This window comes from Apodemus sylvaticus, chromosome 13 (assembly GCF_947179515.1).
Source record: "Apodemus sylvaticus chromosome 13, mApoSyl1.1, whole genome shotgun sequence".
NCBI classification, from domain to species: domain Eukaryota; kingdom Metazoa; phylum Chordata; class Mammalia; order Rodentia; family Muridae; genus Apodemus; species Apodemus sylvaticus.
The window spans coordinates 54,915,863-54,930,271 of record NC_067484.1 but is presented as its reverse complement, the minus strand read 5'-3'; the positions used below and the strand labels follow the sequence as shown (position 1 = coordinate 54,930,271).

Here is a 14,409-nt window from a genome sequence, read left to right as displayed (position 1 = left end):
AGGGCAGTAGGACCATTAACTGCTAAGTCATAAACCAGCAGGTTTTCCATAAACATGAAAAAGTAGGAAAGACCCCAGAACCTCACCACTAGGAAGACATTTGGACACTTAGAAAGATTCCTGTCCCATTGGAAAAGGGTCCAGAAAGCCAGAGAACTGAAAAACATTGCCAGAAGTCAGCTGGACTGCCCCTAACCATAGTTACTCTGACAGGGCTGTTCCTCGAGTCCACTTAGTTGATGAATCAGTCATCTTAGGTCTCTGCTAGCAGATGGTCATCAGCACACAGCAACAACAATGCATGACTACCTGGGGAATCTTCTTTCACAACCAAGCACAGCCCACATCTCTAGTTTCTCAAATACACTAAGCCCAAGAGCCTATCACAAAGGACAGGCACAAAATTAAAAAAATAAAATAAAAACTTTGAACAGGGAGTTCTAGACACTGCATGTCCTGGTTAAATTAACAGCAGTGGACAGCACAGCAGAAGGCAGAAAGGCAAGAAGGACAGAGCCCTGGGTCCTGAAGACCACAGCACAAAAGCCATTCTACTCCTTTCTAAACTAGCTTGTTCTGACCTGAATGACCAGGTAGAGTGACCACACCTGTGATGAGTTCTCAGGACTGGTCTGATGATGCTGGCTCTGGGGCAGCCTCTGATTCAGAGATGCACAAAGATCCCAGGCAAAATAATCAAATTCTTAGATGCTTGCTTGAGCCACTTCTTCGTTGTTTCCTTCACTGGGAATTGAGGACAAGAGATGCACCCTTCCCCATATTATCTATACCTTTCACAGCTAATACTGATTGTGGAACCACCAGGGGGATAAAAGAACTAAAAAACAGTGGATGAGAGTGTTAGTGTCCTAATGTCTTTGCTGAAACCTGCCAAGCTAACTGTGCCCCAATTACATCCAAAACTTTACTTATTAATAGTTTGTTTAACCCAGTTTCGACCTGGATCTTGGATTTTTATATTTAGCATAATATTGACTAGGGTGTCTATTTATGAATCTTAGATAATATGGACTGACAGAAGACAGATGGAAAGTGAGTGGAAGATGTACTAAATCTTGGATTAATTATTTTGTGCTGTTATTTTGGGCAAATTACTTAAACCTTCTGAGCCTCAGTTTAGTTATATGAGAGATGGAAGAAACCTCAGAATTCTAGTTGTAGAAAGGGCCTCCTAGAGATCATGGCAAGGAACAGAAGAGACGCCATTTCTATTATAGTGGCCAGCCTGAGAGGGAGGGGAAGAGCCATGTGGTGTTATAGGAAGTTCACCATCCTGGGAGCACAAATCACCTTTCTTCCTGGCTTGTGAGATGAGATCAGCCGCGCTCTTGCTCATGACCTTGGTGACATAGAGGGGGCAGTTGGTCTGGCTGGCGACAGTGATGGCACGGAACACAGCCTCAGCTTCCAGCTACAAAACCAAGACCCAGCAATCAGTAAAACAGAGCCCCCTCACCATTGACAGGTACCACCTCTATAACAGGTGCTGATAAAGTGCTTTGATGAGGCTAAAAACCACCCAGGAGGATTTGAAATTACATGGCTTGGATCTGCTTCTGGATTCATCTTCCCTCTTACATTCCTGGGCTTTGCTGTGTCTCTGTCTCTTAACAAAGGAGGAGACTAGCATAGGGTTGTGCCTAGGGCACTGCCTGTCATTGTACCTTTCTCCTCTCCTATACTTAGCATAGGAGAGGAGAAAGGTATTCGCCAATCTCAGAGCAGAGTTTCTGGGAAAGCAAAATCCCCTCATCCCCAGATGAAGATGATCAGGAGCACGGCATTCATCAAGACATTTCCTGCAGCTATGGTGTCAGCAAAGGGTTAGTTCTGCATAGGATTTCTTATTAGAATAATTGCCAAGCCTTGAAGCACAGCCACTGTTTTTATTACTGATCTCTTCTAGCCTATGTAGAGTTCCTGCTTCCAACTAAGGCAGCTGCACTTAATCCATGTGGGGAATACTGATTAGTTTCCCCACACTTGATTAACCAAGTAAGATATGGGAGCTCCGGCTCCCTTAGGTGACTGAGAGTAAAACCTGGTTCTGTTATGTACCAGGCAGGAAACCTCTGGTAGACCTCAGAATCTCTCAGTGCTGCTGCTGTTCTCCTGACTAAGTGGGAGCACCAAAGAGTCCTGACCTCTGGAGCCGTTGTAAGGATGAAATGATTAATCCCTTTGAGAAATCAGTGCCCGGAACAGTGGCTGTTGGTGTGATTGTTGGTCAATTTCTAACCAATGAGAACTCTGCCATTGCCCAAACCCTGAGCAAGTCCAGCTCATCCTGGAGCAGCGAAACAGTGGACATTTCTTTTCATATGGATATAACTTTCTGGGTTAGCTTGCACAGACCAATACTTTTAAAAAATGCTTCAAATGGCTTACAGATGTCTAGTGGCTGCATAATGCACACCAGCCACTCCATTGTAAATATGGTTCAGTCAGCTTGAGGAACTGGGCTGGCTGAGCTGGCATGTTCCAGATGGCTTTGGGGTGCAGGTAACCTCAAGCACTCAGACACAGCACCCCGGAGAATATGCTCAGTGCCCATTGCTCTGCTTTCTGAACAGCATCACTTGAGATTATGTCTTGGTGAGCTTTGAGCTGAAGGGCTTTGGCTTTTCCTATGCTCAGCCTCCCTCCCCTTCATACCTTTGCTGACCACTTCAGCAGCCTCTATGACCTCAGCCCTGGCTCCTTTGATCCTGTTCCCTCCCAGCTCCTAAGGGTTTTCTGCACTTTGATGACATGACTATCTTTAGAAGGTTACATCACTTTTCAACTTTACTCAAAAGAGTTTCTAAAGCTGGAGATATTTACAGCTAAGTGGCCTTCCTACTAAAAAGGAGAAGGGACTGGGAAAGGTTGAGGTGGTGGGGGTGGAACAAGTTTAAGAAAACAAACCAGGGAACAAAAATAGACTTTGCTGTGAAATCCCCTGGCTGTGTCTAAAGAAATCTGTCTTGCCAGCCTATCTCTCCAGAGACCAGCATTTCCAGTTTCATAAACAGTGTTGACCACTATGGCCGGCTAACACCACATAAATGAATTTTCAGTCCTTCAAGCATGATTAGCTCATGGTTGACCTCTAACTTTACCCACGAAAGGCCAGTACATAGAATGGAACCAATAATACCTGAGATAATGCATGAAGTTAACACAGTTAGGAATAAATGTCTCTTACAAAGACCCTGGAATCATTAAGGCAGATACTTTTTCAGGAATGTTGTGTGTGAATGGAATGCCCATCCTTAATTTACAGATAATATCAACTGGCAATGTCTAGAAAGCTCACCATGTTCTACATCTCCTTCTGGATGCACCTGACACAAATGTATTATTCAGCTTGCAAAAATGTATAGCACCATTGTAATAGGAATCTTTCCCTATATCTGTGTTACATGTAAATTTCTTGCTGGCTATAGAAGAAATGAGGGAGGATATACATGTTTAGGTTCTCTTTCTTCAGTGGAGTTTGCCATAAGAGGATTAGCTTCATTGACATGGGAGCCTTGTGATCCCATAAGGTGGAAGGTCAGAACAACACTGCTCTCAGATTGGTGGGCAACTAATTTCAAGTTCTGTCCCCTGTGCCAGCAGCAGGTGCTGACAAAAGAGACAAGAACAACTAGGCATATTGACTGAAAAGTCTATTCAACTTCCCACATTGTCAGTGTTTTTCAAGACTCACTGCAATATTAAAAATGTGCATAGAATTTCTCTAGAATTTGGGATGATTAGACAGGCTTAGACATCCAACTCTCCTACTCAAGGCCTAGGGAGCATCTCCATTACACTTTCTAGCCAGCAGATGTCTCTGAGAGAAGTCTCCCAACAATGATAATCACATTCTTCCAGTTGCACTTGTGCCTAAACTGTGTGTGGATGTGGCTCAAGCAAGGCCAAACAGAAACATCCCAGAAGACATAAAGTAAGTGGCATGCTAGGACTGTGACAACCAGTCTCCCAGAAAAAACTGGTGAAAACAAGCCTCACCCCCATCTTGGCTTTTCACTCTGTGCCCCTCCCCCAACCCCCCATGAAACTCACCTCTTCTGGTCTGCTCAGAACGTGGCCTTCTGGGCCGGTTATCCCCATTTCCAGCATCCTCGCCTGCTCCTAAAATAAGAGAAAAAAAAAAAAAAAACGGAAAACATTCTTAGATGACTGCAGCGAGCATTTGAGAAAATTATATCTGTATGCTCTGTGCTAAAATGCATTCAAGGAGGAAAAGAATAAAATTTATTATGTTGGACAAATATGTATTTCTGCATTTGGAGCAATAGAGTCAAATCTTTAAAAAGTTAACTGGTTTTACTTATTTATTATTATTATTATTATTAAGATCTTTTGATAAGAGTGTCCAGGTTTTATCTACATTACCAGTAAAATGTCACTTATTCTTCACAACTTTTAGACCAAACTCCCTGGGAACATCTCCTTGCCTACTTCCTGGCTAGTTCAATCTTTCCTTTATTTCTATTCATGAAAGGGAGGAATGGATACAGAAAATGTGGCATATTTACACAATGGAATACTACTCAGCAATTAAAAACAATGAATTAATGAAATTCTTAGGCAAATGGTTGGAACTGGAACATATCATCCTAAGAGAGGTAACCCAATCACAAAGGAACACAAATGGAATGCAGTCACTGATGAGTGGATATTAGCCCAGCTCTGAATACCCAAGACACAATTTGCATATCAAATGCTTCGCAAGAAGGAAGGAAGGAGAGGACCCTAGTTCTGGAAAGTCTTGATGCAGCATTGTAGGGGAATACCAGGACAGTGAAGGAGGGGGTTGATTGGAGAATGGGCTGAGGGAAGAGGGCTTATGGGACTTATGGGGAGGGGGGAACCGGGAAAGGGAAAATCATTTGGAATGTAAACAAAGAATATAAAAACCAAATAAAAAAAAAAAAGAAAAGAAAAGAATGGTGTAGCTGGGTAGTGGTGGTGCACTCCTTTAATCCCAGCACTTGGGAGGCCGAGAAAGGCAGATTACTGAGTTCAAGGCCAGTCTGGTCTACAGAGTGAGTTCCAGGTTAGACAGGGATACACAGAGAAACCCTATCTCTAAACAACCAAAAACACCAAAACCAAAAAAAAAAAGAAAGGTGTTGAACATCTGCTCCATGCTGTACTCTGATTTTAGTACCATCATTAATGCCACATAGCTTACGGTTTAGGGCCAGATCCCCAAGCATTTGCTCACCTGCCTTCTCTATCAGATTCATCTGGGTTCTTCTAGTCCAAGTGCATATTCCCAACTCTATTCTGGCCTAATGAGAAGCTACAGTTTCAAGTTCCGACAACTTGTGTTTTAATATCAGCCTCACCTCTAGGTTTGTGTATTTTAAATATATGAATTAGATGAATGAATTCAGAATTCAAGCAGAAAAAAAAATCATGCCTCTTGAAAGTATTACCTGAGATACTGTTTTGATAACATTTGATTTACATTATAGATATGACAGAAAGGCCTGCTTCTTCTCAAGGCTGACTCTTACTATTTTCATATCTATGAACAAGGATTATGGAGAAGCATATGGCTGCTGAACACAGTAAGGTGTGGTAGAACCCCTGGGCTGCTGTTGTCTGCAGTTGTACCCTGAATTTGTTAAGGCTAGCTCCTAAGAACCTCTGTTCCAGTGACCCCAGCTTTGTGGCCTGGGAGATCCTAGAAAAGCAAGAGAGTTGGCAGTGGAAACAAGCCTGTCTCACCTGGGAACTACAAGGTAGAGGGTTAGTATAAAAAGATTCTTAAACCCCTTTTGTTATGTTGTTGTTAGTAATTAAAATTAAAAGGGATGTTAAATTAACCTTGATGGTCAGGCTGTTGGGAAACAGGAGGGACCTCACAAACCACAGGACACTGATCTCAGTCAGACAGGTTTAGTTTATTGAACATTTGTCCCAGAACTGATGGATAATGGCCTCAGGTTAGACTGAGCAACTGTGACCTTGAGTCAAAATCCTATAGGGCTGTTTTTATGCCTGACATCTACAAAGATCTGTGCCAAGTTATTCCATCAATCAGGATTTAGACATAGATTTCCTTAGGAACAAGTCTTTGTTGTACATTTATCCAACTCACACTGGATGAGGTATTCAACTGAATCTGGGGACTTGACTTGTCCAAGAGGATGGGACTTGGTTAACATTGTTCATGTTTTAGCTTGCCAACCAGGTTGTCAGTTAGCCATATACACGTCTCTTTCTGCCGAGTGAGGTATCAGTTCCCAGGGAGGTCTTGGGAACTTAAAGTTTATTCATCCCCTACTCAAAATAGAAGTCTTATTCTACAAAGGTCCAGGTGTCTCTTATCTTGGGGTCTATCCCAGGTGCAGCTTATAAAGACAATATCATAAAAGCTCACACACAGGTTCAGCATGTATTGCTGAGTGGTTGGTGCAGATCCAAGCTTACTGTAGCTAACTACAGAAAGCAGTTCTAACTGACCTCTGTGGTGATTGGCTTCTAAGAACACCAAAGTGCAGAACATCCTAGTAAGAGTACTAAAAGCATTTGAGAAGGTTTTCTTCTGGCACTAATGATATCACAAAATGGCAGACTAGACAGAAAATAGTTATCTCAGCCTAACATTCTAACTGCAACTTGATTGAATTTGTGATCACCTACATTGGTGAGGCATACTTGTGGGTGTGTCTACAGATTAACTGAGGGTGGGCCTAATTCTTCCAGACAATTCAATCAACCAACAGAAAGCCAAGGGACGGGCAGTAGTGGTGCACGCCTTTTAATCCAAGCACTTGGGAGACAGAGGCAGGCAGTTTTCTAAATTCGAGGCCAGCCTGGTCTACAGAGTGAGTTTGAGGACAGTCAGGGCTATATAGAGAAAACCTGTCTCAAAAAACAAAACAAAACAAAAAACAAAATGAAACAAAAAAAGAAAGCCAAGAGCCCAGCACTTGGGAAGCAGAGGCAAGCAGATATCTGAGTTCAAGGCTGTCCTAGTGTGCAGATCAAGTTCCAGGACAGCCAGGGCTATACAGAGAAACCCTATCTCAGAAAAACAAACAAAACAAAAAAATTCGGAGTGGGGATGGTGGGATTGGGGTGGCTGGGAGAATACACAGGAGAAAGCCTGCAGAACTTACATCACACAGTATGAAAATTTTTCTTAACACCTCAGAAGCTGATTTTTCTAGCAAATTATCCTCATTTTGTCTTCTGGCCACTTTCACTGATTCAATTCTAGACATTTTCTTTCAGGCTCAAGTAAGAGCCTTCCTCCCTGATAAGGCACATAAAGGTTAAGGCTCACAATTAAATATCTTCTGCCTTATATCAACTCTGTTCCGGTAACGTGTTAACCCAGAATGAAGCCAGTTTATCAAGGTCAAACTCTTAAAACATTGCTTCCATGAGTATATCACAACAATAAAGACTTCACTATTCTGAACACAGCACAGCTGTGGATTGCTTGCTCCAATGAGGAAATGACCCTTGTTTTGTTTTTGCTTGGAACATAGTTGATACAGACTAAATAGGCTTTTTAAATTTTGTGTTTGTTTTAATTCAAATATGATTATATTACTTCCCCCCTTCCCTTTCTTCCTTCCAACCCCTCCCAAATATGCACCGCTCACTCCCCCTCAAAAGCATGGTCTGTTGACCTGTTTTTTTAAAAATTATAATTGTTACATATATGTAATAGCAGAGACATCTAATCAACCTGTTGAGTCTTTTTGGAGGCACTCATATGCACATAATTTCAGGATTAACTAATTTGTATTAGATAACTATCTCCGCACTCATCCTGGGGAGGCTAATTCTCCTTTTGCCTGCAATTCTTTGCCTAGTGTTGAGGTCCTATGAGATTTTGTTCTTCTGGGTCATCATATCTATTAATGTTCTTGCCTGGGTCTTGTTTTGGAAGCTCTAAGATGGTGTTAACAGGGGTGAGGTTTCCCAGTTGTTTCCTGGAGACACAATCTCATGGCTGACTTCCTAGAGGATCTTACAACATTTCTGACTCCTCTAAGGCCCGTCAGTATGAGAGCAGCTCTGTTGTAGCTGTAACCACTGAGACAGTACTTCTCTGTGTTTGACCTGGTGTGGTTTTCTGATTGTCTCTGCCTACTGCAAAGGGAAGTTTTTTTAATGAGGAGGGGAGATACATTTCTCTGTGGGTTTAAGGACATTGCTCAGTGTGTCATTTAAGAACACTCAGCCCTAGCTTGACAATTTGGGAGATTTGAAAATTCTCCTTGTTTCTACCCCATGGAGATTTTATTTTGCTCTTACTCATGTGGAAGCATAGCAGGAAAACTCTTGAGGATAGCAGCTGCCTTCATTTAGGTGACGTGATACAATGTTCAGCTGTAGCTGAATCTAATAAATACACACTAGAAACTTATCCAAATGGAAAAATGCCCCAATTCTTCTTCCTTATGGAGAACAGATCTTTCCAAGATCAGTAAGAGGTGGGATGAAGACGGGAGAGAGAGCATCTGCACTGAGGAGCCACAGGGGGGAAACTTTCCAACCAAGCAATGGCACTACAGGTCCAAAATACAAGAAGGAGACTGGATTCCATGGCTGCCAAGGAAGAGCTAGGGCCTCTGGTTGCCGGGCTGAACACATGGGAAGGGGGAAGGGGTAACAGTTCTAGCACCCATGGGTCCATCCCCTGAAAGCAGTGCAAACCGGGAACTCTGGGTAAATAGATTTCATTAAGTTTGCGTGTGGGGGAGACATGGAAAGAAAGCATATCACTGCACTAAAAAAAAAAAATCAGAGAGAACTGGATACTTCGCTCACCTCCTCCTATCTCAAGATATTGCTGAGCCTCTGAAATCACAACAGCTAGAGTCCTGTATTACGGGACATGAAGAGGAAAGGAGCCCCAGATACAGTATCTGTGATTAAAGATGCCTGCTGGGGGATATCAATTTGAGAGATTAAATTTGCTTCTACTGGTTATTCATTATGATCCATAAGCCAGTGGTAACATCCTGTTGAGCCTGAAACTGAGTGGCTCTTTTACTTTTTAAATTAATCATTTTATTTACATCCCAAATGCTGTCCCTCTCTCAGTTACCCCCTCCTACAGTTTTAAACTTATATTAGTCCCCAAGTAACTGCACTGAGAAGTCAAGCTTTATTTATTTCTTTATTTTATTGAAAATGGTCTAGTGGCACATACTTTTAATCCCAGCACATAGGAGACAGAGGCAGGCAGATCTATCTCTGTAAGTTCAAGGACAGCCTAAGCTACATGGTGAGAATGGAAGGGGTCACAGAACAATATGAGAGCCTATATACCACTCCTGTAGGCCTGACTGCCACAGTCACTGACCTCTGCTTATGTTCTGAAGGAGATTAGTTTGAATTCTCTTTGGCATCGAAGGCTATGCAAAGCCTGTTTGTGCTGGCCTCTACAGTCAAGTGCCTGGCACCAGGTGTTCAAGAGATGCTGCAGGAAGGAACTGTTTTCCTCGCTGTGAATGTCATCAGATGAATGGAGATCTCCATCTCCTTTTCTTCCTGGTTCCTCCTAGCAGAGTTCAGGGCTGAGTGCATTTCTCAAAGAATGTCGGGACTGTGCATCCATCCGATTAGGCAGTCCAGGAAACGGGTAGTGAATGGCTTCGCTTCCTACAGATGATCATTGTGGACCTTGTAGCTCTTGCTTTCATCATTTCTTTAGAAAGTTAATATGGTTCCTGAGAAGCCAGTGGATCCCAACATGACCTAAATTCATTATTATGGAAGGCTCTGAGATCTGCTGTCCTGGGTCAAATTTCTGAAGAAATGCTGCCTTAGCACAGGCATAACATCACGTAGCTTGGGCTCACTCTCAAACTCTTCTTTCTATTATAGCCTGGTTTCCTAGACTGTCCAGTCCTCTCCTTGCTTGTTTTACTTTTCATGACTTGCTCTATCCTTTTTTATAGTTGTTGTTTCTGGTGTTTGTTTGTTGTTCTTCTCCCAGAGACCAGGAGGCTCAAGTGTTTATTTCACAGATGTTTTCTGCTAAGTCAGCATCTCCCTAAGTAGCTATGGCTGGCCTTGAACTGAGAACTTGTTTCTCTTTCTTAATACTCAGACCGTAACTGATGAAAGGGGTTAGGTTGCTCCTGGACCAGGATGGCACTCCAGGACTTCTGCAAAAATGTGAGTTAAAGGAATTTTGGGTACCATCAGGGGTACTTTTGAGCATTTGCAGGCTCTGCTTTTCCCTGTACTTGGCTCTTCTCATCTTAAACCAATGGTGTACTTCAGATTGTCCCATATTGCAAGCTATCTTGCAAGGATCCTCTTTGTGACCACATTAGGGTGCAGAACTTGTTGAAAAGCTTGCTCCAGTGTGCTCTGCTACCAGGGGGTAAGACATCTGTGGATTCGTGGTCAAGTGTGCCTGGGCTGGGGTTGTGGAACTCTGGAACCTAAGATCTCCAATCCCTCTAACTGTAGATGTCTGGGGCTTTGATGGCTCTCTTGGCTCAAGAAGGTGACATCACCACCACCAAGGTCATTGAAGCTGACTTCCAGGTTCTTATCACCCTGTTGGTTCAGGATACCCTGGTACTCAGGGTTGTCCATGAAGCCTAGAGCATGTTCAAGGAAAACGCTGTTCACTTCGGGAGCGATTACCTGTTGCTCATCCTCCATTTCCACTTCAATCTCAGGTTCTGCCATGCTATAGAAATTGGACTTAGAGTTATGGCTCATGAATTCCATGTCTTGGAACTCTGTAGAAGTAGCCTTCCTTCATAAATAAGGACATGGTCATTGTAGTCCAACAGTCAGTGTCGTCCTTACTCTGAAGAGGCTTATCTGAAGAGACAATCCAGAGTTGCTCAGTGCACGAAGCTGGACTTCTCCAGTCTCAATCTGGTGCAGAAGGCTGAAAGGAATCCTGTTGTGATGTTCTGATATCTTCAGTCTTTTTTGAAATAACAAAGAACATGGTCCTACTTTCAGAGACGGACCACCGACCAGCAGGACAAGGTAACTTGCCAGCAAGAAAGAGGATAAGTAGCAGAAAAGCAGTTTCCTTCCACCTTGTCCTTTTATATGCTTTGCTGCAAAAAGGCACTGCCCACATTTGGGGGGGGGGGGCTCACATTAAATGGTCAATTACAGAACAGTCCTTGCTATCTGGGCATAGCAGTGCACACCTTTAATCCAGGCATTCCAGAAATAGAGGCAAGGGGATTTCTTTGAGTTCCATGGGGACTAACAGGGTATATAAAGAGTTCTAGATGGAGGGAGGGAAGAAGAAAGAGGAGAGAGAGACACACAGAGAGGGGGGAGAGACAGAGAGACAGAGAGAAAAGCTATGCATGGACTTGCTCAGGAATTTGTTTTTGATTCCAGATGCAATTAAAAGGACAGCCAAGACCACAGGCACTCTCTTCTTTCTACTCCAATCAAAAACTTCTAGATGTAAACTCTTTAAGGGACAGAAGGCTTACTTAGCAGGTCACTTTTAGATATTCCTGTCTTGACTTCCTAACTAAATAAATATCTAAGTTGAAGTTGCTGCCTCAAAATTAAAAACAAGTGGAGAAGACATCAGTCAAACTATAAACAAAAGCTATACATTTAGTAACAAGATTTATGGTAACAATCTGAAGATTCTTTGTTTGGTTGGTTTTTTTGTTTGTTTGGGCTTTGGTTTTCTGAAACAGGGATTACTATATAGTTTTGGTTGTCCTGGAACTTATGATACCTACCTTTCTTCTGCCTCCTTAGTGCTGGCATTAAAGGTAAACACCACTACCTGACCTTGAAAATTAAGACTTGTTTTTGTGTTTTGTTTTGATTTTGAGACAGCCTGTTTCTGTGTAGTCCTGGATGTTCTTAAACTGGGTCTGTAGACCAGTCTGGCCTGAAACTCAGAGACCGTAATGCCTCTGCCTCCAAAGTGCTGGGATTAAAGGCATTTGCCACCATTGCCTGGCTGAATACCAATTCTTCAAGAACTAAGACACAGTGCTTCCAGCCAGGAATTAAAAAGCTTGCTATCACATCTAATTGCCTCGAATTTTTGATGACCCTCCTTACTCTGCAGACCTCATGTTGGAATTAAAATGTGAGCCCATAGCTGTAAGCTTTTTGAGGATGGATTTTGTCTTTAGCAATGTGTTTATGCCACAGTCATTAACACTTCGGGGCTTTCAAGTCATGCTGAAGAGAGGAAATGGATGGGATGCAGAACCAAGCTCACACAGAATGCTCACTCTATGCAGTTACCTGGGCAATGATATCTCCATTCTCGGCATGAACTTGAGCAATGGCCCCCAGCTCTCCCAGGCAGGTGAAGATCTCATAGAGCTAAAGCAGAAAAGAACAGCATCACAGCCTCCTTTAGCATCATCACATAAAGGCCAGTTACAAAAACTAAGACTGAACCTGTCTTAAAACGGAGAGGAATATAGTCCAAAGAGATTTTAGGAGGCTTTGTCTCTATAAAAGATTTGTCAGGACTTACATACAGTTTGGACCAATATCTGAGAAGCCTTCTCTCAGGCATCCAGATTGAATGGAGAAAGTTTTCATTGAGCATACACATGGTATACCAGAATTCTTTTCAACAAGTGTTTCAACAGCCCCAACAGCCTGGTCAAAGCTAACACACATATTCAAACTATTACTCTGAGCCTTTCAAGACAAAATTACCCTTACTCTCCACCAAGTTAAGAGTACTAATTTCTTGCATTTCTCATGGTTGATTCAGGTCTATCCAAACACATGCACATATATGATATTTCCTAGGAAAAGGCAAACTGATAAATATATGACAGCCAAGCCAGTGCAACTGGCAGGAAGCCCACCTGATTCTATATGGCAGAGAAATGCACACTTTCACCAGGTTTATAAGAGGTTTGGAGACACCAGCTTTCCCTTATTCAAGCACCTCTCTCCTTTGCTTTAGGCACCCAACCCATAACCTTCTTTAAAATGTAGTATGTACAAGGTCTTCAATAAACAACCTGGCACAGTGGCGTCCCACAAGCAACCACAGTGACTCATGTCCCAAAGGCCAGGGTCATCAGCAATAATAGAAAACTCATGCAGACCATCCAAACCACACAGCCAAATGCATTGTTACCTCAGTGTTGGAAACTTGATATAAATCCTTGTAGGCCATGTAAACCATGAAGGAATTAATGCCTGCCAGACAAGAAAAGGGAAAAAGTCAGGAAAAAGTTTTAACTATCACCACAGCCTTCTCATGTCTATCACACACACACACACACACACACACACACAAGAAAGAGAGAGAGAGAGAGAGAGAGAGAGAGAGAGAGAGAGAGAGAGACCCTGAGCACATGGCTCAGGTGCCTGTCCAATAGAGGTAAGGATATTTGGAATGCTTTTATCCTATTATGCCTTTTCTTGTCCTGTAAAATCCATAGTTTGCAAGTAGTGCCCTGTGTCCTGGCAGAATGGTGTCTCCCTTCTGTATCTTTTGCTAGCCCCAATTCTCAGCATTGCAAGAGTTTAGAAGAGCAATAATTGATATTGTTTGAGGAAGCAGATACCAAGAAGTTGCATTAACACACCAGTTGTGCACAGACCCTAGGGGTTTTAGAACCTGAATGTACAGCCACACCACAATCACCTGGGAATTATTACCCGTTTTTGTCCCCCATGTAAATTGGAAAATAACTCCCACCTCATAAGGAAGTAGTTCACCATTAAAGGAGCCAATGGTCTTTTAGTCCCTGTGAGGCAAACATATGGTCTCCATGGAGTGGGTTTATTTCACTATTTGGTGAATGATTGTTATATACTAAGCTGCAGGCTGATGTGCCAAAGAGGAGAAAGAAGACAATAAAACTAACCTTAAAAACTATTTCTGGGCTAGACCTGGTAATGGGACAAGCTTCTAATCCTATTATTGAGAGTCTGAGGCAGGAGGATTGCTATGAAGTTTCCTTTCTATTCCTTGGTGACCCCATGAGTATTGCCAGTAGGCAGGGCCACATAAAATGTATCTGGCCACCCAGTAATGCTTTGCATCAAAATAAAATTAAAGCCAAATCTCCGAAAGTCTTATATCCTCCCTAAAAACCTATTTCTAAGTTGTAGAAGGTATATATTTACATGATGTAATATTTTCTGTCATGGAACGTATACTTTTGAATACACATATACACAGCACACTGTACACATGCATTTACACATACATAGCACACATGCACAGTTTTTTCTAAATATACTATTTTCCCTCCATTCTCTACAATTTGTTTGAAGAATAAACCAGGTGGTGGTGGCACAAGACTACGTTAAGGCTGAGGAGTTATTTGAATTGTCATTAGGGAGTGACAATGCTTGACAGTGATTAAAGTGTAACCTTGTTGGGTTTGGTATGGTCTATTGAAGGAAACTTGTCACTGGGGG

General features: G+C 42.5%; 1 protein-coding gene across 2 annotated transcripts in view; it reads right to left on the bottom strand.

Moving 5' to 3' along the window:
• The window catches only part of Dpysl3 (dihydropyrimidinase like 3), a 107,533-nt gene that overhangs the window by 14,164 nt on the left and 78,960 nt on the right, over positions 1 to 14,409 (bottom strand). For both annotated transcript variants that reach the window (XM_052155488.1, XM_052155489.1), the window contains exons 5-8: positions 13,115 to 13,176; positions 12,256 to 12,336; positions 4,075 to 4,143; positions 1,312 to 1,432 (exon numbers count right to left, since the gene is read on the bottom strand). In XM_052155488.1, the coding sequence (XP_052011448.1) occupies positions 1,312 to 1,432; positions 4,075 to 4,143; positions 12,256 to 12,336; positions 13,115 to 13,176 (333 nt within the window). The remainder of the gene's footprint in view (positions 1 to 1,311; positions 1,433 to 4,074; positions 4,144 to 12,255; positions 12,337 to 13,114; positions 13,177 to 14,409) is intronic.